General features: G+C 53.0%; 1 protein-coding gene across 6 annotated transcripts; it reads left to right on the forward strand.

Moving 5' to 3' along the window:
• Nucleotides 1-821: 821 nt before the first annotated feature.
• EHMT2 (euchromatic histone lysine methyltransferase 2) lies at nucleotides 822-22,338 on the forward strand (the record flags this gene model as incomplete). Of its 6 annotated transcripts, XM_080664785.1 has the most annotated exons (28): nucleotides 822-891; nucleotides 1,538-1,604; nucleotides 1,698-1,919; nucleotides 2,012-2,262; nucleotides 2,986-3,070; nucleotides 3,159-3,199; nucleotides 3,339-3,494; nucleotides 13,509-13,628; nucleotides 13,735-13,849; nucleotides 13,995-14,096; nucleotides 14,322-14,470; nucleotides 14,634-14,777; nucleotides 14,875-15,110; nucleotides 15,188-15,370; nucleotides 15,470-15,552; nucleotides 15,835-15,941; nucleotides 16,022-16,144; nucleotides 16,218-16,319; nucleotides 17,749-17,853; nucleotides 17,962-18,116; nucleotides 18,196-18,363; nucleotides 19,046-19,190; nucleotides 19,406-19,483; nucleotides 19,764-19,879; nucleotides 19,974-20,060; nucleotides 21,136-21,214; nucleotides 21,326-21,501; nucleotides 21,846-22,338. In XM_080664785.1, 28 exons carry the CDS (start codon nucleotides 853-855, stop codon nucleotides 22,024-22,026), a joined length of 3,615 nt encoding a protein of 1,204 aa, XP_080520911.1. In that variant the 3' UTR covers nucleotides 22,027-22,338. The 6 variants fall into 6 exon arrangements, with proteins under 6 accessions (XP_080520911.1, XP_080520912.1, XP_080520908.1 ...); XM_080664786.1 differs by lacking the exon at nucleotides 13,995-14,096; XM_080664782.1 differs by lacking the exon at nucleotides 822-891 and having other exon boundaries at nucleotides 962-1,604.
• Nucleotides 22,339-22,647: the final 309 nt, after the last annotated feature.

Below are 22,647 nucleotides of genomic sequence, written 5' to 3' on the forward strand. Positions count from 1 at the left end.
CTTGGCCTAATATTCATACTCCACTTTCTGCTGGGCTGGAACCCACGGAGTGCCTTGCTATGCTTGTGAAGTGTTTGGCAAAGAAGGTTACTTACTTGAGTGTCACCGGACAGTAGTGACTCTGGGGCCCTGGGGGGCTTATGGAGATTCCTAGTGCATGTGTTGGGGTGACATGTCTGATATAAACGGAAGAGACACCTCCCCCACCCCCAAAGGGGACATGAAGCAGCCTGCTAGAACCAGCCGAGTCCTCTGTACGCCCCCATAGCCCCCTTCTTTTCAAATTATAACGAAGTTTATTTAGAAAGTTACAGAGGTGGCGGTGAGCCAGCCGGGCTGCGAAGGCGCAGGAAACAAGTTACACAGACTTCGAAGGGCCCCTGGAGCTCAGGGGAACCAAAGGCAAAGGCGCTTGGGGGAGGGGAAGGCGCCCGCCTGCTCGGGGAGGGACAGCGAGTCCCTATCGCCCCTTCGTGCTCTAGAGAAGCCAGGCCCAAATGGAGGCCCAACCTGCTATCTGCAGACCCCAACACTGGAAAGCACCTAAAAGTGGGAGAAGCACACGCGGGCCAGGTTGGACATACAGCCACGGTCCGGAGGCTGACACTCCGCTTGTACCTAAAACCTGGTGGAGGCCACACCTGTACCCGCGCGTCCGCGTGGTTCCCCGCCCCAGCGCCGCGGAGCTGAAAGCAGGAACCACAGGCCTCTGCCCGCAGCCTCCGCCGAGGCCGCTCTCCGGGGAAAATGGCCAGAAAGCGCGCGGTGGCTCCTTTAAGGCCCTCCCCGGCCCGCCCTCCCGGCCCACGTGACCCGGGGCGGCCGCGCCGGCTGGGCCCCAGCGCAGCGGCGATGGCGGCGGCGGCGGGAGCTGCAGCGGCGGCCGCCGAGGTGCGGAAGGGGAGGGGGAGAGGCGGGTGCATGCCCGCGCGCGCGCCCGGGGGAAGCGCGCGCCCGTGCAATGCTCCGGGGGTGCAACGGGGCCGGGGGGCCCGGGCGGGACTTACAGCCATCCGGAGTGCCAGCATCGGGGGCGGATGAGGGGACCAGGGGGTGGGAGGTGGGGGGAGTGGGCACGGGGGCGCGCGTGCAGCCTTTGGCCGTCCCCGAGTGGGCGGCTGGCCCCGGCGCCCCAGGAGCGCGCGCGAGGGGCGCGAGAGGCCGTCCGCCGGGCTGGGGGACAGCGGGTGCTGGAGGGGTTGGTGCCCGGGGTCCCCGCGGCCTGGGGGACAAAGGGGGAGCGGCGCGTGCCGCCGGGAGGAGGGGGCGGGGCCGGTGCGCGGAGGCCCCGCCCCCTCCCCCTCCTCTCCTCTCAGTTCCTGAGATGCGGGGTCTACCGAGAGGCCGGGGGCTGATGCGGGCCCGGGGCAGGGGCCGTGCGGCCCCTCCGAGCAGCCGGGGCCGCGGGAGGGGGGGCGCCCACAGAGGGAGAGGTAGGCCGCGGAGCCTGCTCTCTCTTCCCAGGGCCCAGGCGTCTTGGGCCCCCCAACTTCCTACCGGGCTGACCAGCCCTCCTATCCCTTGTGTCGCCTCTCAGGGGGAGGGCCCTGTTGAGATGGGGGCTCTGGTGCTGGACAAGGAGCCCAGAGGAGCCATCGAGCGAGGTGAGTGAAGCTGAAACGGCACCGCTGGACCATTACCTCCCCAGGCACAGGCCCCCTGGGCCGTAGCCCTGAACTTACTCTCTTCCCTTACAGTTCATGGCTCTTTTGGGGACACCCCTCGTAGTGAGGAGACCCTGCCCAAGGCCAACCCCGACTCCTCCCTGGAGCCTGCTGGCCCCTCATCTCCAGCCTCTGTCACCGTGACTGTTGGCGACGAGGGGGCCGACACCCCTGTAGGAGCCACACCACTCATTGGGGATGAACCTGAGAATCTTGAGGGCGATGGGGACCTCCAAGGGGGGCGCCTCCTGCTGGGTGAGAGGTGGTGGAGGCTGGGGGTGAGGTGGGGCATCCTCTGACTGCCTTCCCTCTGATCTTGCCTTGCTTAACTGCCTGCTGTTTTCCAGGCCATGCCACAAAGTCATTCCCCTCTTCCCCCAGCAAAGGGGGTGCCTGTCCCAGCCGCGCCAAGATGTCAATGACAGGGGCGGGGAAATCACCCCCCTCGGTCCAGAGTTTGGCGATGAGGCTGCTGAGTATGCCTGGGGCCCAGGGGGCAGCAGCAGGGCCTGAACCCCCTCCAGCTACAGCCAGCCCGGAGGGGCAGCCCAAGGTCCACCGAGCCAGGAAAACCATGTCCAAACCGGGAAATGGACAGGTGAGACCTGGGGGAGGGCTGTAGGGTGCAGAGCTCAGCCTCTGGTGGGCTTTCTGTGTCATCTAGCTTCAGGGCTTCTAATGGGGTCACAGCTACGGATTTGCCCCAGGGCTGTTTTGTGTCACATTCTGGGCTGGGACTTGTGTGTGAACAGACAGGTCCCCTGCAGTTTACAGTCTTGGGCAGAATAGGAGAGACAACTGTTAAAGACTTATGTATGTAGTTAATGTCTTAGTTACTCTTAAGACAATGAAGGTGTAAAGAAACTTCCAACCCCTCTATCTTTTTAGCTCAAAGCAAGTCCCAGGGAACTCTCCTCCCAGAGACACTGCCCCTGCTCCATTTTAAACGTTGTGCTCCTCTTGGCCTTGGGAATGACAGGCCCCAGAATCGCTCAAGCCTTATGGCAGTGTTTTTAAGGGTGTTGGTAGCATTCAGTTCTGCGTGTGGTTAGAGTAGCTTTGGTCAAGGCCTTAACCTTTGTTTTCTCATCTGTAAAATGGGAAGCGGGCCTGCTGCACACTTGAAGAAACAAGTGAGGGTTGGGTGTGGGATGTGCTTGGGAGACAGCAGTTCTCCTTAGAGCTCCATCTGGTTCCTGCAGCTGTGGATGGCATTTTTGAGGGTGTGGCTTACCACCCCACCCCCATTTGGTGCTCCAGACTAGTCCAGGCCAAACTATAGCCGCTCCTGACCCTAAGTGTGCTCCGTCTCGGTCCCCAGCCCCCAGTCCCCGAGAAGCGACCCCCTGAAATACAGCATTTCCGCATGAGTGACGACGTGCACCCTCTGGGGAAGGTGGCCTCAGGTCAGTCCCACCCGCCCACCTGCAGCTTGATGAGGCCTGTGCTGAGAGTTTAGAATGCAAGCCTGGCTCCTGTCTTCTCTTCTTCCAGATGTGGCCAAAAGGAGGAAGCTGAACTCTGGAGGTGGCCTGGTGAGTAGGGAGAGGCGGGCACAGGCCTCTCCTGCCGGGGGGCTGCTGCAGGGGAGCCCCAAACGAGGGCTGTGTCCCAGCCTCGGGAAATGGGCTGGTGGGGGTGCCAATAGCTTCAATTGCTCTCATCTTTTTCTAGTTGGAGGAGTTGGGGTCTGCCCGGGGCTCAGGAGAGATGGCCCTGGAGAAGGCGAATGACGGGCCCCTGGAGGAGTGGGAGACGGTGGTGGGGGATGACTTCAGCCTCTACTATGACTCCTACTCTGTGGACGAGCGCGTGGACTCGGACAGTAAGGTGAGGGCCGCCGTGTCCAGGGCTCACTCTTCACTCAGTCCTGCCCCCCCTCTTTTCACTCTTTCCTTTTTAGCACCCACTAATTCATTGCCCCATGCTCTCTATAACTTACTGTCCTGTGTGCTGCACCCCATCCCACCCCGATCCCTCTCCACAGTGACCACCATCCATTTTATGATTTGTTTGTTTGGGTGTTTATTCCTTTGCTCTTGGTTTGGTTTTATCTCCTACGTTTGCCTGTGACTATCATTCTTATCTCACCGGTTTTGCTTTTTATTTAATGTTTTATCATGGAAACTTTCAAATACAGATGGTTCTTGAACAACACAGGTTTGACCTTCATGGGTCCTCTTATACACAGATTTTTTTTCCCAACAAATACCATAAATGTATTTTCTTTTCCTTATGACTTATTTTTTCCAGCAGACTTGATCATAAGAATACAGTATGTATTACATATAACATACAAAATATGTGTTAACCAGCTGTTTATGTTACTGGTAAGGCTTCTGTTCAACAGTAGGCTATTAGTTAATTTTGGGGGGAATCAAAGTTATACATAGATTTTTTACTGCACCCCTAATTCCCATGTTGTTCAAGAACCAACTGTATACATAAAAGAATACAAGAGTGGCCCTCACCAGTTTGACTCAGTGGATAGAGCTTCGGACTGAAGGGTCCCGGGTTCGATTCCGGTCAAGGGCATGTAGGCTCCCCAGGCCATGGTTGGGGCACATGCAGGAGGCAACCAATCGCTGTTTCTCTCACATCGATATTTCTCTGTCTTTCCCTCTCTCTTCCACTCTCTCTAAAAATCAATGGAAAAATATCCTCAGGTTAGGATTAAAAAAATAATAATAATGAAGCAAGAAAGAAGACAAGAGTGAGCCCCATGTAACCATCAATATATAGCTGACTTTTTTCTTTCTTAATTAACTTTTTTACATTCAACATTATTTAGGGTTTTTGTTTGTTTTTATTGAAATTTAGAGAGAGGACAGGAAAGGGAATGTGAGAGAGAAACATCAATATCGGCTGCCTCCTGAACACCCCCTGTCACCTGCTCCAACACCCAGTCAACTGAGTCATGCTGGTCAGGGCTCAATATTAGTAGTGGTTACCAGGGGTGGGCAAACTTTTTTTTTTAAATATATTTTATTGATATTTTTACAGAGAGGAAGGGAGAGGGATAGAAAGCTAGAAACATTGATGAGAGAGAAACATTGATCAGCTGCCTCCTGCACACCCCCTACTGGGGATGTGCCCGCAGCCAAGGTACATGCCCTTGACCGGAATCGAACCCGGGACCCTTCAGTCCGCAGGCCGACGCTCTATCCACTGAGCCAAACCGGTTTCGGCGGTGGGCAAACTTTTTGACTCAAGGGCCACAATGGGTTCTTAAACTGGACCGGAGGGCCGGAACAAAAGCATGGATGGAGTGTTAGTGTGAACTAATAAATTCAAAGTAAAGGAGCGGAGGGGAGAGCAAGAGAACCAGATAGAACAGCCGGATCCGGCCCGCGGGCCGTAGTTTGCCCATGGCTGGGTTAGACAACCATATACTTTACAAAGAGTTCCTCCCTGATACTTCCAGTACCCGCCTGGCACCGTACTCAGTCATCACAATATTATTGACTAAATTCCCTATGCTGTACTTTGCATCCTTGTGACTTTTTGTTATTGTTAATCCTCACCCGAAGATATTTTTCCATTGATTTTTAGAGACAGTGAGAGGGAGGGAGAGAGAGAGAGAAACATCAATGTGAGAGAGACACATCAATTGGTCGCTCCCTCATGTGCCCAACTCGGGCCGGGGATTGAACCCAAGACCCTTCGGTGGTTGGGCACTCTAACCTCTGAGCGCACTGGCCAGGGCAGCCCCCTCTCCCCACCACCCCATGACTGTTTTGTAACTACAGATCTGTACTTCTCAATCCCTTTAGCTTTTTCACCCAGGCCCTCACCCCCACCCCCACCCCCCACACCTCCCCTCTGGCAACCATCAGTTTTCTGTATCTGTCTGTTTCTGTTTTGTTTATATTGTTCTTTAGATTCCATGTACAAGTGAAATACTATGGTATTTCTCTGACTTATTTCACTTAGGATAATACCTTTTAGGTCCATCTTTGCTTTTGCAACACAGCTCATTTTTTAAACTAATTTTTCAATAACAGTAGACATACAATATATTGGTTTTGGGTATGCAACATAGTGATTAAACATTTTTATATACCTTACAAAGTGATCACCCCAATAAGTCTATTACACATTTCACACCATACATAGTTATTACAATATTATTGGCTATATTCCCTGTGCTGTATTTTACATCCTCATGACTTTTTATAACTGGTAATTTGTACTTCTTTTTCTTTTTTTTAATCCTCACCCGAGGATATTTTTCCATTGATTTTTAGAGAGAGTGGAAGAGAGAGGGAAAAACAGAAATATTGATGTAAGACAGTGGTCGGCAAACTCATTAGTCAACAGAGCCAAATATCAACAGTACAATGATTGAAATTTCTTTTGAGAGCCAAATTTTTTATTTATTTATTTTATTTTTATTTTTTTTATTATTGATTTTTTTTATTAAGGTATTATATGTGTACATATCTTACCATTGCCCCCACCCACCCCACTCCCATACATGCCCTCACCCCCCAATGTTTTGCATCGGTTGGTTACTCTTATATGCATGCATATAAGTCCTTCAGTTGATCTCTTATTTCCTCTAGAGAGCCAAATTTTTTAAACTTAAACTTCTTCTAACGCCACTTCTTCAAAATAGACTCGCCCAGGCCATGGTATTTTGTGGAAGAGCCACACTCAAGGGGCCAAAGAGCCGCATGTGGCTCGCGAGCCACAGTTTGCCGACCACGGATGTAAGAGAAACACTTTGATTGGTTGCCTCCCAGGCCGAGGAGGAACCTGCAACCGAGGTATATGCCCTTGACCGCAATTGAACCTAGGACCCTTCAGTCTTCAGGTCGATGTCCACTGAGCCAAACCAGCAAGGATGCAACTTGTACTTCTTAATTCCTTCCCCTTTTTCACCCAGCGCCCCTCAAACCCTCCTCCCATCTGGCAACCATCAAAATGTTCTCTGTACCTTTGAGTTTGTTTCTGCTTCATTTATTTTGTTTTTTAGTGAAATCACGTATAAGTGAAATCATGGCATTTGTCTTTCTCCAACTTATTTTCCTCAGCATAATACCCTCTAGGTCCATCCATGTTGTAGATGGCAAGATTTCACTCTTTACAGCTGAGTGATATTCCATTGTATATATGTACCACATCTTCTTTTCCACTTGTCTGTTGGTGGACACTTAGGTTGCTTCCATATCTTGCCTATTCTAAATAATAAAAGGGTACTATGCAAATTGTCCCCTCGACCAGGAGTTCTACCGGAGTTCGACCAGGGGGTGGTGGGGCTGGCCCGCCAACCTCCCGCATCCCCTTCCCCCCACTCCAGCCCAGCCTGATTGGGTGGACCAGCCATACTGCACCCATGCACAAATTCGTGCACCAGGCCTCTAGTTCTAAATAACGTGTCAGGGAACATGGGGGTACATATATGTATTGGAATTCGTGTTTTGGGTTTCATTGGATAAATACCCGGAAGTGGAATTGCTGGGTCATATGGTAGTTCCATTTTTAATTTTTGAGGAAACTTCATACTGTTTTCCACAGTGACTTCACCAGTTTGCATTTCCAAAAACAGTCTGCGAAGGTTCCCTTTCCCCACATCCTCACCAGCACTTGTTGATTTATTTATTTATTTTTTAAAATATATTTTATTGATATTTTACAGAGAGGAAGGGAGAGGGATAGAGAGCTAGAAACATCGATGAGAGAGAAACATCGATCAGCTGCCTCCTGCATCCCCACTGGGGATGTGCCGCAACCAATGTACGTGCCCCTGACAGGAATCGAACCCGGGATCCCTCAGTCCGCAGGCCAATGCTCTATCCACTGAGCCAAACCGGTTTCGGCACTTGTTGATTTATTGATGGTAGCCATTCTAACAAGTGTGAGGTCATATCACACTGTGATCTTAATTTGCATTTCCCTGCTGGTTAGTGATGCTGAACATTTTTCATGTGTCTCTTGGCCATCTGTATGTCCTCTTTGGATAAGTGTCTATTCAGGTCCTTTATCCATTTTTTAATTGGATTGTTTGGAGATTTTTTGGTTTTGGTTTTTTTGATGTTCAGTTATTTTTTTATAGATTTTGGATATTGACCCCTTATCAGATGTATCATTGGCAAATATCTTCTTCCATTCAGTAGGTTGTCTTTGTTTTTTTGTTAATCCTCACCTGAGGATATTTTTTCCATTGATATTTAGAGGGAGTGGAAGTGGGCTCTCTTGTTGTTTTGTTGATGGTTTCTTTTGCTGTGCAAAAGCTTTTTATTTTGCTGTAGTCCCATTTGTTTATTTTCTCTTTAGTTTCCATTGCCCCGTAGGAGCTGTATCTGCCATTTTGCTGGCTATGGATTCTTCTAAGATTTTTATGGCTTCCCGTCTTATGTTTAAGTCCTTTATCCATTTTGAGTTTATTTTTGTGTATGGTGTAAGTTGTTGGTCTAGTTTCATTTTTTTGCATGTATCTGTCCAATTTTCCCAACACCGTTTATTGAAAAGACTATCATGATCCCATTGTATGCTCTTGCCTCCTTTGTCAAATATTAATTGAGCATCATGGCTTGCGTCAATTTCTGAGTTCTCTGTTTGGTTCCATTAGTCTATATGTCTGTTCTTGTGCCAAAGCCAGGCAGTTTTGAGAACAGTGGCTTTGTAATATAGCTTGATATCTGGTATTGTCATCCCTCCTACTTTGTTCTTCTTTCTCAAGATTGCTGCAGCTATTTGGGGTCTTTTTTTTATTCCAGATGAATTTTTGGAGAGTTTGTTTCTAGGTTTGTGAAATATTCTGTTGGTATCATGAAGGGGATTGCATTAAATCTATAGATTACTTTGGGTAGTATGGACATTTTAATGATGTTGATTCTACCAATCCATGAACACGATATATTCTTCCATTTTTTATGTCTTCCTTTATCTCTTTTTTCAATGTCCTGTAGTTTTCCGAGTACAGGTCTTTTACCTCCTTAGTTAAGTTTATTCCTAGGTATAATTTTTTTGGTGCAATGGTAAATGGGATTTTTTTTTTAAGTTTCTCTTTCTGTGAGTTCATTATTGGTGTATAAAAAAGCCATAGAGCCCTGACTGGTTTGGCTCAGTGGATGGAGCGTCGGTCTGCGGACTCAAGGGTCCCGGGTTCGATTCCGGCCAGGGGCATGTACCTTGGTTGCAGGCACATACCCAGTGGGGAGTGTGCAGGAGGCAGCTGATCAATGTTTCTCTCTCATGGATGTTTCTGACTCTCTATCCTTCTCCCTTCCTCTCTGTTAAAAATCAATAAAATATATATTTTTTTAAAAAGCCATAGATTTCTGGGTGTTAATTTTGTATCCTGCTACATTACCAAATTCATTTATTAAGTCTAGTAGTTTTTTGATGGAGTCTTTGGGGTTTTCTATGTACAATATCATGTTATCTACAAATAATGACAATTTTACTTCTTCTTTTCCAATTTAGATGCCTCTTATTTCTTCTTCTTGTCTGATCACTATGGCTAGCACTTCCAGTACTATGTCAACAGGAGTGGTGAGAGTGGGCATCCCTGTCTTGTTCCTGTTTTTAGGGAAATTGTTTTAGTTTTTGCCCATTGAGTATGATGTTGGCTATAAGTTTGTCATATATGGCCTTTATCATGTTGAGAGTTTTTATCAAAATGGGTGTTTAAAAAAGCCTATATAATAAAAGGGTAACATACAAATTGACCCTAAAGGCAGAACGACCTGTCGCTATGATGTGCGCTGACCACCAGGGGGCAGATGCTCAACACAGGAGCTAGCCCCTGCTGGTCAGTAAGCTCCCACAGGGGGAGCTCAGCTCAGCCACAAGCCGGGCTGACGGCTGCGCAGGGGCAGTGGCAGGAGCTTCTCCTGCCTCCTCGGCAGCGCTAAGGATGTCCAACCGTGGCTTAGGCCCACTCCCCACGGGAAGTGGGCTTGGGAAGTAGGCCTAAGCCATCAGTCGGACATCCCCTGAGGGCTCCCAGGCTGCCAGAGGGAAGGAAGTGTTCCTTTCTCTTGGATTTTCTGAAATAGTTTGAGGAGTATAGGTGTTAGTTCTTCTTGGAATGTTTGGAAAAATTCCCCTGTGAAGCCATCTGGACCTGGGCTTTTGTTTGGTGGGAGTTTTTTTTTTATTACTGCTTCTATTTCATTGGTTGTTATTGGCCTATTCAGGTTTTTTTATCCTTCCTGATTCAGTTTTGGGGTATTGTATTTTACTAGAAATTTATCCATTTCATCCGCATTGTCCAGCTTGTTGGCATGTAGTTGTTCATAGAATTTTCTTACAATCCTTTGTATATCTGTGGTGTCCGTGATTGCCACTTTCATTTCTGATTTTATTTATTTGAGTCCTCTCTCTTTGTTTCTTGATGAGTCTGGCTAATGGTTTATCAGTTTTGTTTATCCTTTCAAAGAACCAGCTCTTGGTTTCATTGATTTTTTTGTGTTTTGTTGTTTTAGTCTCTATGTCATTTATTTCTGCTCTAATCTTTATTATTTCCTTCCTTATACTTACTCTGGGCTTTTCTTGTTCTCTTTCTAGTTCTTTATGTTGTAGGGTTAAATAGTTTATTGCTGATTTTTCTTATTTTTTGAGGTAGGCCTGTAGTGCTGTGAACTTCCCTCTCAGGACTGCTTTTGCTGTGTCCCAGAGATTTTGGGATGTTGTGTGTTCATTTTCATTTGTTTCCAGGAAGTTTTCGATTTCTTTCTTGATCTCGTTGGTAACCCATTCATTGTTTAATAACATGCTATTTAGCCTCCATGTGTTTGAATGTTTTGGGGTGTTTTTACTGTAGTTGATTTCTAATTTCATTCCACTGTGATCTGTGAAGATGCTTGATATGATTTCAATCTTCTTGAACTTGTAGAGACTTGTTTTATGTCCTAACATGTGGTCTGTCTTTTTGAATGATCCACGTGCACTTGAAAAGAATGTATATTCTGCAGCTTTGGGATGAAATATTCTATAAAAGGCAATTAAATCCATCTGATCTAGTGTGTCCTTTATTTATTTATTTTTGTGTGTGTGTGTGTGTGTGGTTATTTATTTTTTTTTTAAATATATTTTATTGATTTTTTTACAGAGAGGAAGGGAGAGGGATAGAGAGCTAGAAACATCAATCAGCTGCCTCTTGCACACTCCCCACTGGGGATGTGCCCGCAAGCAAGGTACATGCCCTTGACCAGAATCGAACCTGGGACCCTTGAGTCTGCAGGCCGATGCTCTATCCACTGAGCCAAACTGGTCAGGGCTAGTGTGTCCTTTAGAGTCTCTGTTTCCTTGTTGAGTTTTTGTCCGGAAGATCTATCCAGTGAAATCTTTGGGGTGTTAAAGTTCCCTACTATGACTGTATTGTTGTCGATCTCTCTGTTAAAGTCCTCTAGAAGTTTTTTTATATATTTAGGTTCTCCTATATTTGGTGCATATATGTTTACCAGGGTTATATCCTCTTGTTGGATGGGTCCCTTTGGTATTATGTAATGACCTTGGTTGTCTCTTGTGATGGCCTTCATTTTAAAGTCTATTTTGTCAGATATGGAGAATTGCTACTCCAGCTTTTTTTTTTCTTTTCCGTTTGCATGGAAATTTTTTTCCATCCCTTCACTCTCATCCTGTGTGTGTCTTTTGTTTTGAGGTGGGTCTCTTATAGACGGCATATAATTGGGTCATGTTTTTGTATCCTACCCTACACCTTTTGATTGGAGCATTTAATCCATTTACATTTAGGGTTATTATTGATAGGTACTTACTGCCATTTTAATTCTGTATGGCTAGGTTTCTCTCTGTGTTTCTTCTTCTCAGCCATCCCTTACAGCAGTCCCTTTAGCATTTCTTGTAATGCTGGCTTGGTGGTGATGAACTCCTTTAGCCTTTTTTTTGTCTGGAAAGCTCTTTATTTCACAGTCTATTTTGAATAATAGCCTTGTTGGATATAGTAATCTTGGTCTCAGATCCTTGCTTTCCATTACCTTGATTACTCCATGCCATTTCCTTCTGGCCTGTAGAGTTTCTGATGAGAAATCAGGTGTCAGCCTTATGGGAACTCCTTTGTAGGTAACATTTTTCTTTTCTCTTGCTGCCTTTAAGATTCTCTCTTTGTCTTTAATTTTTGGCATTTTTACTATGATGTGTCTGGGTGTGGGTCTGTTTGGGTTCTTCTTGTTTGGGGTTCTCTGTGCCTCCTGAACTTGTGTGACTTTCTCCTTTACTAGGTTAGGGAAGTTTTTTACCATTATTTCTTCAAACACCTTCTATGTTCCATTCTCCCTTTCTGCCTCTTCTGGCACACCTGATATTCTAATATTGTTATGTTTCACATTGTCCTACAGCTCCCTTAAGCTGTCCTCCTGTTTTTTAATTGTTTTTTCTTTTTGGTTCTCTAATTGAGTGATATTTTCAACTTTGTCTTCTAATTCACTGATTTGATCCTCAGCTTCCCCTAATCTACTATGTATTCCTTCCAATGTGTTCTTTATTTTTGTTATGTCATTCTTTATCTCATACTGTTCTTTTTTCATAGTTACTATTTTTTTTTTTCATACTGTTGAGCATTTTTAACATCATTACTCTGAAATCTGTTTCAGATAAATTTTTTATCTCTACTTCATTTATCTCTTCTTCTGGAGAATTCACTAGTTCTTTCATTTGGGGGTTGTTTCTTTGTTTCCTCATTTTGGTTGTCTGGGTTTGTGCTATGTATTAGATAGATCCTCTATACCTCTCAATCTCTAGTGCAGGACAATGTTAAAGGCTGTTTCTGACTAATTGGATCAGGCAAAGACTCAAAGCCTGTATCAGGCAGAGACTCCAGAGACTGCCTCTGTCTACAGACTAATAGGATTCCAACTTGAATTGCCCCCCAGGCAATCGTCCTCAGGTATGGCGAGAGTTTTTTCAGCAGGGTGGGGTAGTTGCTTCTGCCTGGAGGTTAATTGTCATTTTTAGTCTCTTAAGTGGCCTCAGGACAAGGTGTTTTCCAATAGGGTGTGTCAACTATCTTCCCCCAGGCAAGGCAGATATCTATGTGGGAAAGATGTCCTCCGCTACATGAGGGAATGACTCAGCCCAGGAAACTTGGGGTGTCTCCCTTCTGAGCTCTATCCCCTGAGTCCCCAGTTCTGGGTTCTGCTCTCACAGCTCCAGTTCACTTCACCCTCCCTCTGCCAGAGCACAAGATGGGTGGCTCCACAGGGAATTTTTGTGCATTGGTCCTTTAAGAGGGTTCCCAAACTTTCAGCTGCCACTCCCTGGCAGACAGCACCCCACTGCTTTCCTCAGTTTGGTGCTCTCTGCTGGGGAGCCCAGCCTCGGGATTAGATCCCAGAGTTCTCAGTGGCACCCCCACAGCTGAGATATCTCTCCAGGACTTCAGTTGCTGTCTGTGGGTGCCCGGCCAGCCCTTTCGTGCCTCTGCCCCTCCTACCAGTCTCTGCGGTCTCCACCTTCAGTCCTTGGGTGTCAGGGTTCTCTCCTGTGAGTTTTCCGTTGATTATTCAGGAAGCCTTTCCGTATTTCAGTTCTAATTCCAGCTTGTTCCTGGGAGCATGTCCATGCCGCATCCTCCTACTCTGCCGCCATTTTTAATTTGTTGTTGTTTTTGTTTCACTTAATATTGTCTTGCCAAGATTCACACATGTTGTTGCACCTAATACTGACCTTGCTTTTTGTTGCTGTGTAATATTCTACATCTTTTCTCTTTCTCTGGCTCTTTAACTCCGCCCTGCAAGCCCCGCCCCAGGAGAGAGCCATCCTGGGTGGTGGCGGTGGCAGTTGGGTGTGACCTGCTCTGCCTCTCCCATGTCCCCCCGTGGGAGAGCTGTGTCCCAAGCATCACTGTTTCCTGAGCCCCACTTTGCCCTGGTCCAGTCTGAGGTTGAAGCTCTGGCTGAACAATTGAGTGAGGAAGAGGAGGAAGAGGAGGAAGAAGAGGAAGAGGAGGAGGAGGAGGAAGAGGAAGATGAGGAGTCTGGCAATCAATCTGACAAGGTGAGAACTGGAGGCTGGATGGCCAGAGGCGTGGGGCTGTGGGGCCCGAGGCCCGAGTGTTCCAGAGGGTCTGGGGCCAGGCTCGCTAATGCTCCCTCCTCCCCAGAGTGGTTCCAGCGGCCGGAGAAAAGCCAAAAAGAAATGGCGGAAGGACAGCCCCTGGGTGAAGCCGTCCCGGAAACGGCGGAAGCGGGAGCCTCCACGGGCCAAGGAGCCACGAGGTGAGGAGGCTCCTCTGCTTTGGGGTGCCCTCCTTCAGCCCCCCTCCCAGCCCCAGAGAGCGTGCACGAGCACACGCTCACGCATGTACCCACACATCTAGGCGCCTGTGAGCTCGCACTCTCACTCTCTCTGTCTCTGTGTCAGGAGTGAATGGTGTGGGCTCCTCAGGCCCCAGTGAGTACATGGAGGTCCCTCTGGGGTCCCTGGAGCTGCCCAGCGAGGGGACCCTCTCCCCCAACCACGCTGGTAATTGCTAATTGCTGGGATAGGGAGCCACTAGGGGGCACCGTCAGGACTGGAGGGAAAGGGGAGGAGGGGGACCCCACTGGAGCCAGGGTGTTCATGGCCAGGCTTTGGGGGTTCTGGAGCATGGAGGGAAAGGCAGGCAGGGTGGGGGGCGAACGGCCCCGCCAGGGGTCCCGGTGGGTGAGGGGCAGGGCCTCCCTCAGCTCCCTTTCTCCTCTGTCCAAGGGGTGTCCAACGATACGTCTTCACTGGAGACGGAGCGCGGGCTGGAGGAGCTTCCCCTGTGCAGCTGCCGCATGGAGGCGCCCAAGATTGACCGCATCAGCGAAAGAGCGGGGCACAAATGCATGGCCACGGAGAGTGTGGATGGAGAGGTAGGCTGAGGGCAGAGAGGTAGCTGAGGGCGGAGAGGTAGGCTGAGGGCGGAGATGTAGCTGAGGGTGGAGAGGTAGGCTGAGGGCGGAGAGGTAGGCTGAGGGCAGAGGAGCACCGCGGGGCCCAGCCTCACCTCTTCTCGCCCACCCTCCCTGCCCACAGCTGTCGGGCTGCAACGCCGCCATCCTCAAGCGGGAGACCATGAGGCCCTCGAGCCGCGTGGCCCTGATGGTGCTCTGCGAGGCGCACCGGGCCCGCATGGTGAAGCACCACTGCTGCCCGGGCTGCGGCTACTTCTGTACAGTGGTGAGTGGGCATGGGGCAGGCAGGCAGCGCGCCCCTGGGGGGCTCCCATTGCCTCACTGACCTCTGACCCCTCCCTACAACTCTTTCCCTGCCCCAGGGCACCTTCCTGGAGTGCCACCCCGACTTCCGTGTGGCCCATCGCTTCCACAAGGCCTGTGTGTCCCAGATGAACGGCATGGTCTTCTGTCCCCACTGTGGGGAGGACGCATCCGAGGCTCAGGAGGTGACCATCCCCCGGGGGGACGGAGTGACCCCACCAGCTGGCACTGCAGCCCCCGCGCCCCCACCCCTGGCCCAGGATGCCCCTGGGAGAGCGGATACCTCCCAGCCCAGGTACTGGCCTCTCCCTCCCCCCGTCTGTTCCCTGTCACTCCCCATCGCCCCTATGACATTAGCCCCTTCTCCCACAGCGCCCGGATGCGCGGGCAAGGGGAGCCCCGGCGTACACCCTGCGACCCTGTGGCTGACACCATCGACAGCTCAGGGCCCTCCCTGACCCTGCCCAGCGGGGGCTGCCTCTCGGCCGTGGGGCTGCCACCTGGGCCAGGCCGGGAGGCCCTGGAAAAGGCCCTGGTCATCCAGGAGTCTGAGCGGTGAGTGGGCGCTGCTGTCCGCATGGGGCCTGGGGAGGGCTGGAGGGCCAGTCCCCGGTGGTGAGGCTGCTGCTGGAGTCTGAGAACCCCCCTTGACAGGCGGAAGAAACTCCGCTTCCACCCCCGGCAGTTGTACCTGTCAGTGAAGCAGGGGGAGCTGCAGAAGGTGGTCCTGATGCTGTGTGAGTATGTGCTCATTCATTCACACGAGCGAGCAAAGCTCGATTGCGCCCAGCGCTCCCAGCGCTGGGCTGGCCAGGGGTGTGGGGAAGCCTTCGTCCTCACCGAGGTGCCTGCAGGCCGGCACAGCAGCACCGGGGGAAGGGCCGCTTCGACTCGGGCTGAGCTGGTGCCCTGGCTCCCTACTCTGACACGTGCCCTAGAAGCCTTCCTGGGGCAGGCGCCACCCCTCGCTCGCTCACCACGTGTCCCCCCTTCTCCCGTATGGCGGGCTCTCCCCGCAGTAGACAACCTGGACCCCAACTTCCAGAGCGACCAGCAGAGCAAGCGCACACCCCTGCACGCGGCCGCCCAGAAGGGCTCCGTGGAGATCTGCCACGTGCTGCTGCAGGTCAGCACCGCCCCCCGCCCCCCGCAGGCCTCGGACCCCTGCCCGCCCTCCCTTTGCCAGCCACATGCCCCTCCTTGCAGGCTGGAGCCAACATCAACGCTGTGGACAAGCAGCAGCGGACGCCGCTGATGGAGGCCGTGGTAAACAACCACCTGGAGGTGGCCCGCTACATGGTGCAGCGCGGCGGGTGTGTCTACAGCAAGGTGCGCTGCGGGCAGCAGGCCGGCCGGGCAGGTGAGAGGGGCCGCCTGAGGACTCACCTGCCTGTCTCCCCAGGAGGAGGACGGCTCCACCTGCCTCCACCACGCAGCCAAGATTGGGAACTTGGAGATGGTCAGCCTGCTGCTCAGCACAGGGCAGGTGGACGTCAACGCCCAGGTCAGAGGCCCAGCTCCCCAGCCCCCGGGGTCCCTGGCTCAGCCTTAGGCTGCAGCCCCTTTCCACCTCACTGACCTCTGACCCCTCCCTACAACCCATGTTGCTCCAGCTGTCCCCCCCTTTCTCCCTCATTTGCATTTCTCTTTCTTGCTTCTTCTCTTTATCACTTTGAGTACTGAGTTGCTGCTTTAATCTCTGAGGTGTCAATGCGATTTTTTTTAATTTTTTATTTTTTAATCAGAGAGGAAGGGAGAGGGACAGAGAGATAGAAACATCAATGATGAGAGAGAATCATTGATCAGCTGCCTCCTGCACGCCTCCCACTGGGGATCAAGCCCGCAACTTGGGCACATGCCTTTGACTGGAATCGAACCTGGGACCTTTCAGTCCACAGGCTGATGCTCTATCCACTGAGCCAAAGCGGCTAACGCTCAGTGCGATTCTTTTTTTTATTTTTTATTTTTTTATTTTTATTGATTTCAGAGAGGAAGGGAGAGGGATAGACAGATAGAAACATCAGTGATGAGAGAGAATCATTGATTGGCTGCTTCCTGCACACCCCCCACTGGGGATCAAGCCTGCAACCCAAGCATGTGCCCTTGGCTGGAATCGAACCTGGGACCTTTGAGTCCACAGGCCGACGCTTTACTCACTGAGCCAAACCAGCTAGGGCTCGGTGCAATTCTTTATGAACTTCTAGTTTTTCACATGGTAGACGTGTTTCACTCTCTTATCTTCTTGATTCATCCTTTGTCGGGAGGAGCCCCTGGAGTTGGCTCCTGTGGCCTCCGGCATGGCCCAGCAGCCTCTGAGAGCATCCTGGCCTTCCAGGCATTTACACACTGCAGTCTGTACCACAGGTGGCTGTCGCTGCTGGTTCCTGCATCTAGGACTTCTGAGTCGGCGGACCTAGGAAATACAAATTTTTAAAAAGGAAAAAAAGTACTGCTCTGGATGGTTTGCTCAGTGGTTAGAGCGTCGGCCTGCAGACTGAAGGGTCCGGTGTTCGATTCTGGTCAAGGGCACATGCCTTAGTTGCAGGCTCGATCCCCAGCCCTGGTTGGAGTGTATGCGGGGCGGGCGGGGGGGGGGGGGGGGCAGCCAATCGATGTGTGTCTCTCACATCGATGTTTCTTTCTCTGTCTCTCCCTCTCCCTTCCCCTCTCTCTAAAAATCAATGGGAAAATAGCCTCTGCTGAGGATTAACAAAAAGAGAAAAAGGAAAGAAGTGCTTGTGGCCTTGAGCAATAGACACTCTAGTTTGGTATCAGATGAAGCAGACGCAGGGGCACTGGGGACTGGCTCTGGGCTCGGCGGCGAGCTGGGCGAGCTGGCTCCCGTGCGCGTGCTTTTGGCCATGTGCTGCTTTGGTGAACAGAGCTGGCTGCTGGGCCTGCCCCCAGCCCTTCTCACCTTCTCCCACCCACAGGACAGTGGGGGGTGGACGCCCATCATCTGGGCCGCAGAGCACAAGCACATCGAGGTGATCCGCATGCTGCTGACACGTGGCGCCGACGTCACCCTCACAGACAACGTGAGCAAGAGTTTGGTTGGGTGGGAAGTTGGGGCTGGCCCAGACCGTGACCAAAGTGAGGTGGGGTTCAAGGGCTCACTGCCAGGCTCCCCACCCCCACCTCCCCAGGAGGAAAACATCTGCCTGCACTGGGCCTCCTTCACCGGCAGTGCCGCCATCGCCGAGGTCCTCCTGAACGCCCGCTGCGACCTCCACGCTGTCAACTACCATGGGGACACGCCCCTGCACATCGCAGCCCGGGAGAGCTACCACGACTGTGTGCTGTGAGCCCCGCCTGCCACACCCCCAAGCCCCACCCTCACCTCCGGAAGCCCTGGCCCCATGGCTTCCTCTCCCTCCCAGGCTGTTCTTGTCGCGTGGAGCGAACCCTGAGCTGCGCAACAAGGAGGGGGACACTGCGTGGGACCTGACTCCCGAGCGCTCGGACGTGTGGTTTGCGCTCCAGCTCAACCGCAAGCTGCGGCTCGGCGTGGGCAATCGGGCCATCCGCACCGAGAAGATCATCTGCCGGTGAGTGTGGGCTCCATCCCAGAACGGCCCTGCACCCTAGGCCTCCCCAGGCCCCCTGCACCCTAGGCCTCCCCAGGCCCCCTGCACCCTAGGCCTCCCCAGGCCCCCTGCACCCTAGCCCTCCCCAGGCCCCCTGCACCCTAGCCCTCCCCAGGCCCCCTGCACCCTAGGCCTCCCCAGGCCCCCTGCACCCTAGCCCTCCCCAGGCCCCCTGCACCCTAGCCCTCCCCAGGCCCCCTGCACCCTAGGCCTCCCCAGGCCCCCTGCACCCTAGCCCTTCCCAGGCCCCCTGCCTCCTAGCCCTCCCCAGGCCCCCTGCACCCTAGCCCTCCCCAGGCCCCCTGCACCCTAGCCCTCCCCAGGGCCCATAGAATCCCAAGAGCCACCTTTGGGTCTCCCTACTAGGACTGCCAAATATAGCAAATAAAAATAGAGGATAGCCAGTTAAATTTGAATATCAGATGAACAGTTGATAACTTTTTTTTAATGTAAAAGTGTCCCATGCAGCATTTAGGATGTACCTGTATCAAACAATTATTTCTTGTTTATCTAAAATCTGAATTTAACTGGACGCCCTGCATTTTATCTGGCAACTTCACTCCCTGTGCCCTCGCCCCGCCCCAGGGACCGCCCAGCCCTCCCCTTGCACCCAGGGAGCCCTCACCTCATCTCCCTTTGCCAGAGACGTGGCTCGGGGCTATGAGAACGTGCCCATTCCCTGTGTCAACGGTGTGGACGGGGAGCCGTGCCCCGAGGATTACAAGTACATCTCGGAGAACTGCGAGACTTCCACCATGAACATTGACCGCAACATCACCCACCTGCAGGTGAGGGCCGGGGGAGCTCCTGGGCTTGGTCTCCTGGAGACGTCCTCTCGCCAGGACTCACACAGGGTCGTCAGGCTCAGGGTAGCCCCGGGACAAACTTCCAGTAACATCTTGATTCTAAAACATGAGCCCTAGAGAAGGGGCAGCAGTGGGGCAGGCGCACGGGAGCTGGGGGCAGGGCTGATTCCGGCCGAGCTCATCCTGCCTCCCCGCAGCACTGCACCTGTGTGGACGACTGCTCCAGCTCCAACTGCCTGTGCGGCCAGCTCAGCATTCGCTGCTGGTATGACAAGGTATGCACCCTTGCCCTGTCCTTCACCTCCTACCCTGGGGCGGCTGGCAGAGGGCAGGGCAGACCTAGAATTCCTGGGATGCTGCTAGGACAGATGGGCCTGGTCCCACACATGCAGATCAAGGGGCGGGGGTTTGGGGTCCAGTCCTCTGACCTCAGAGCATATGTGGTGTCCCCCAGTCTGGCTCCCTGTCTACTGACTGGGTTGAGGCCAGGGGAGGATTTTTCTGTGGGGTCTCGGGGGACCTGGGCAGCTGAGGAGAAACCACCGCCCTCTCCAGGATGGGCGGCTGCTCCAGGAATTTAACAAGATCGAGCCCCCGCTGATCTTCGAGTGTAACCAGGCCTGCTCCTGCTGGAGAAACTGCAAGAACCGGGTGGTGCAGAGCGGCATCAAGTGAGACCCTGGCCCTGCATGCGCACACGCACACACACACGCACGCACACACTGTTTCCCATGCACCCAGCATCACTCTCTCTCCCACCCCCAGGGTTCGACTGCAGCTCTACCGAACAGCCAAGATGGGCTGGGGGGTCCGCGCCCTGCACACCATCCCCCAAGGAACCTTCATCTGCGAGTGAGTGGGCAGGGGCGAGGGGTAGCCCAAGGCCACTGCTGCCTCTTCTGCCCTCTCTGCCTCCTCCCTGACAGGTCCCCCTCTTCTCGCCATCCCATCTTCAGCCAGCTGCTCTGCTCCCATCCCCACAGCCAAGCGCCCCGCCTGCCCCACTCTGCCCAGACCACAGGGCTGCCCATCACCACTGCCCATATCCCCCACTTCCCAGCCTCACATCTCCTCTCCCTGCCTTTCGTTTGTGTGGTTGTTGTTGTTCATCCAAAGATATTTTTCCATTGGTTTTTAGAATGGGAGGGAGGGAGGGAGAGGAGAAAGAGAGAAACACTGATATGAGAGAGACACATTGATTGGTTGCCTCCTGAATGCGCCCTGACCAGGGCCAGGGATCAAACCCACAACCTTTTTTCTGTCATGTCATCTCTCAACTCCTCAAGCAAGCAGCCATTCTTCCTGGGCCTCAGTTTCCCCACCATCGTTCATTGCTCATCCTGCCTGCACCTGCCTTTGCCCTCACCCCTCTGCACCCCACCCTGTTCCCTGTGTCTTGGCCTCGGTCCCCTGGCAGATTCTCCAAGTGCCGCCTTCCTCCCCCTGACCCCTCCACTCCTGCGGCTTCATCCATTCCTGCAGCCCTGACGCTCCTGTCCATCAGCCTGCCGTCGCCACGCTCACAAACCCTCCAGTGTCTAAACCTAAACAGTGTCCCACCCAAGCCAGCTGCCACAGGCTCACCCTCAAACCCATAGCCCTGGGTCCATCCCTTCACCTCCCCCAGCCACCACACCTGCCTGTGGCAACTCTCCAATGGGGACCTCAGATGCCAGTGTCCCCATGTGCGTCCTCCTGATCCTGCCCCGAGGGGCCACCACCTCCTCCCTCCCAGATGAAGTCCCTGTCCTCTGGGCCCACGCAGCCTCGGGTCTCACGTGGGTCCCAGCATTGTGCAGCACTGACGTTCGCAGACACTGACTGGGGCGTCTGACAGTGAAGAGGGGTCCGTGGGGTTGTGGGGAGACATGGCTTGGCTGGCTCTGCCACCCTGCCCACCTTCAGAAGCCCACGCCCTGCCCACCAGGTATGTCGGGGAGCTGATCTCCGATGCCGAGGCTGACGTGAGAGAGGATGATTCTTATCTCTTCGACTTAGACAACAAGGTGGGCAGGAGGTCCCGCTGTCCCCTACTCCCAGTCCGCACATGGAAACCTGGGGGCAGGGGGACTGGGGGGGCCATGGCCTGGCACTGAAGAATGCCGCCCTCCCCTCAGGATGGAGAGGTGTACTGCATCGATGCCCGTTACTACGGCAACATCAGCCGGTTCATCAACCACCTGTGTGACCCCAACATCATCCCTGTTCGGGTCTTCATGCTGCACCAAGACCTGCGGTTTCCACGCATTGCCTTCTTCAGTTCCCGGGACATCCGCACCGGGGAGGAGCTGGGGTGAGGCTGGACTCGGCCAGAGGTGGGCGAGGCGTGCGGGCCCGGGACTCAGCGCTGAGGAGAGCTCCCAGTTTGCAAGCATGCACTGGAGCTGAGCTCAGCGTGGTGTCCAGCAGTGTCCCTGGAGGGCGTGCTAAATAGGCCTGAGCTCACAGAGAGTGTGGCTTCACTAAGTGTGGGGTGGGGTCAAGCTTCTGCATTCAGACAAGCTCCAGGCAGGCTGGTGCTCGGGTCAGCCTGTCAGGAGAGGGGCAGGGCCCTCCGGGAGCAGGGTCCACGGAGGCTCTGACGTGGCCTGGGCAGTCAGCTCTGGGTCCCACGAGCCTCCTGTGCTCCTCTGACAGGTTTGACTATGGCGACCGCTTCTGGGACATCAAAAGCAAATACTTCACCTGCCAGTGTGGCTCGGAGAAGTGCAAGCACTCGGCCGAGGCCATTGCCCTAGAGCAGAGCCGCCTGGCCCGCCTGGACCCCCACCCCGAGCTGCTGCCTGAGCTGGGCTCCCTGCCCCCTGCCAACCCCTGAGAGTGGACCATTCCCGCCCCCCCCCCCCCTGCCCCCAATGCCACCAGCTCAGCAGCTGCCTCTCACTTGCTGCTCACATCCACACCACGCTGGGGGCACTGCCATCTCCCACTAGCCCTTCACACATTCCGGCCAGAGACCCCAGCCAGGCTCTGGAGGTCTGACAGCCCCCTGCCCAGGGCTGGTTCCTCCCTGGGAGTGACTTCAGGGCTGGCCACCCCATCCCCGTCCTCAGCTGATGTTTGATGAACTGAAATGGGCCTCTGTGCCAGCTGGTGTCTTGGTTCTCAATAAATGTTGGGTTTGGTAACAACATTTGGGTTGGGAGGGGGTGCTATGGGAGGAAGCACAGTGCACACAGGGAATGTAGGTCCAGGGGCAGAGCCAGATGGAAGCTGCCGGACTGGTGTGCGCAGCTGCCCCGGGGAGGGGAAGGGAAGACCCTGAGGGCAGGGTCTAATCAAGGCCTAAAAGGCAAATAACCAACTTGGCTGGAGGGCATGGACGTGCGTGAGGTGGTTTGCAGGGTTACCAGGGATTCTTGGAGCATTCCAGGTCCTTCAGGTCATGTCCCTGGCCCTGGCTGGGCCTTCTGGCCTCGCCCTTCTCCCTTTGCACTTT

This window comes from Plecotus auritus, assembly GCF_963455305.1.
Source record: "Plecotus auritus genome assembly, chromosome: 4".
In the NCBI taxonomy this organism is placed as follows: Eukaryota; Metazoa; Chordata; class Mammalia; order Chiroptera; family Vespertilionidae; genus Plecotus; species Plecotus auritus.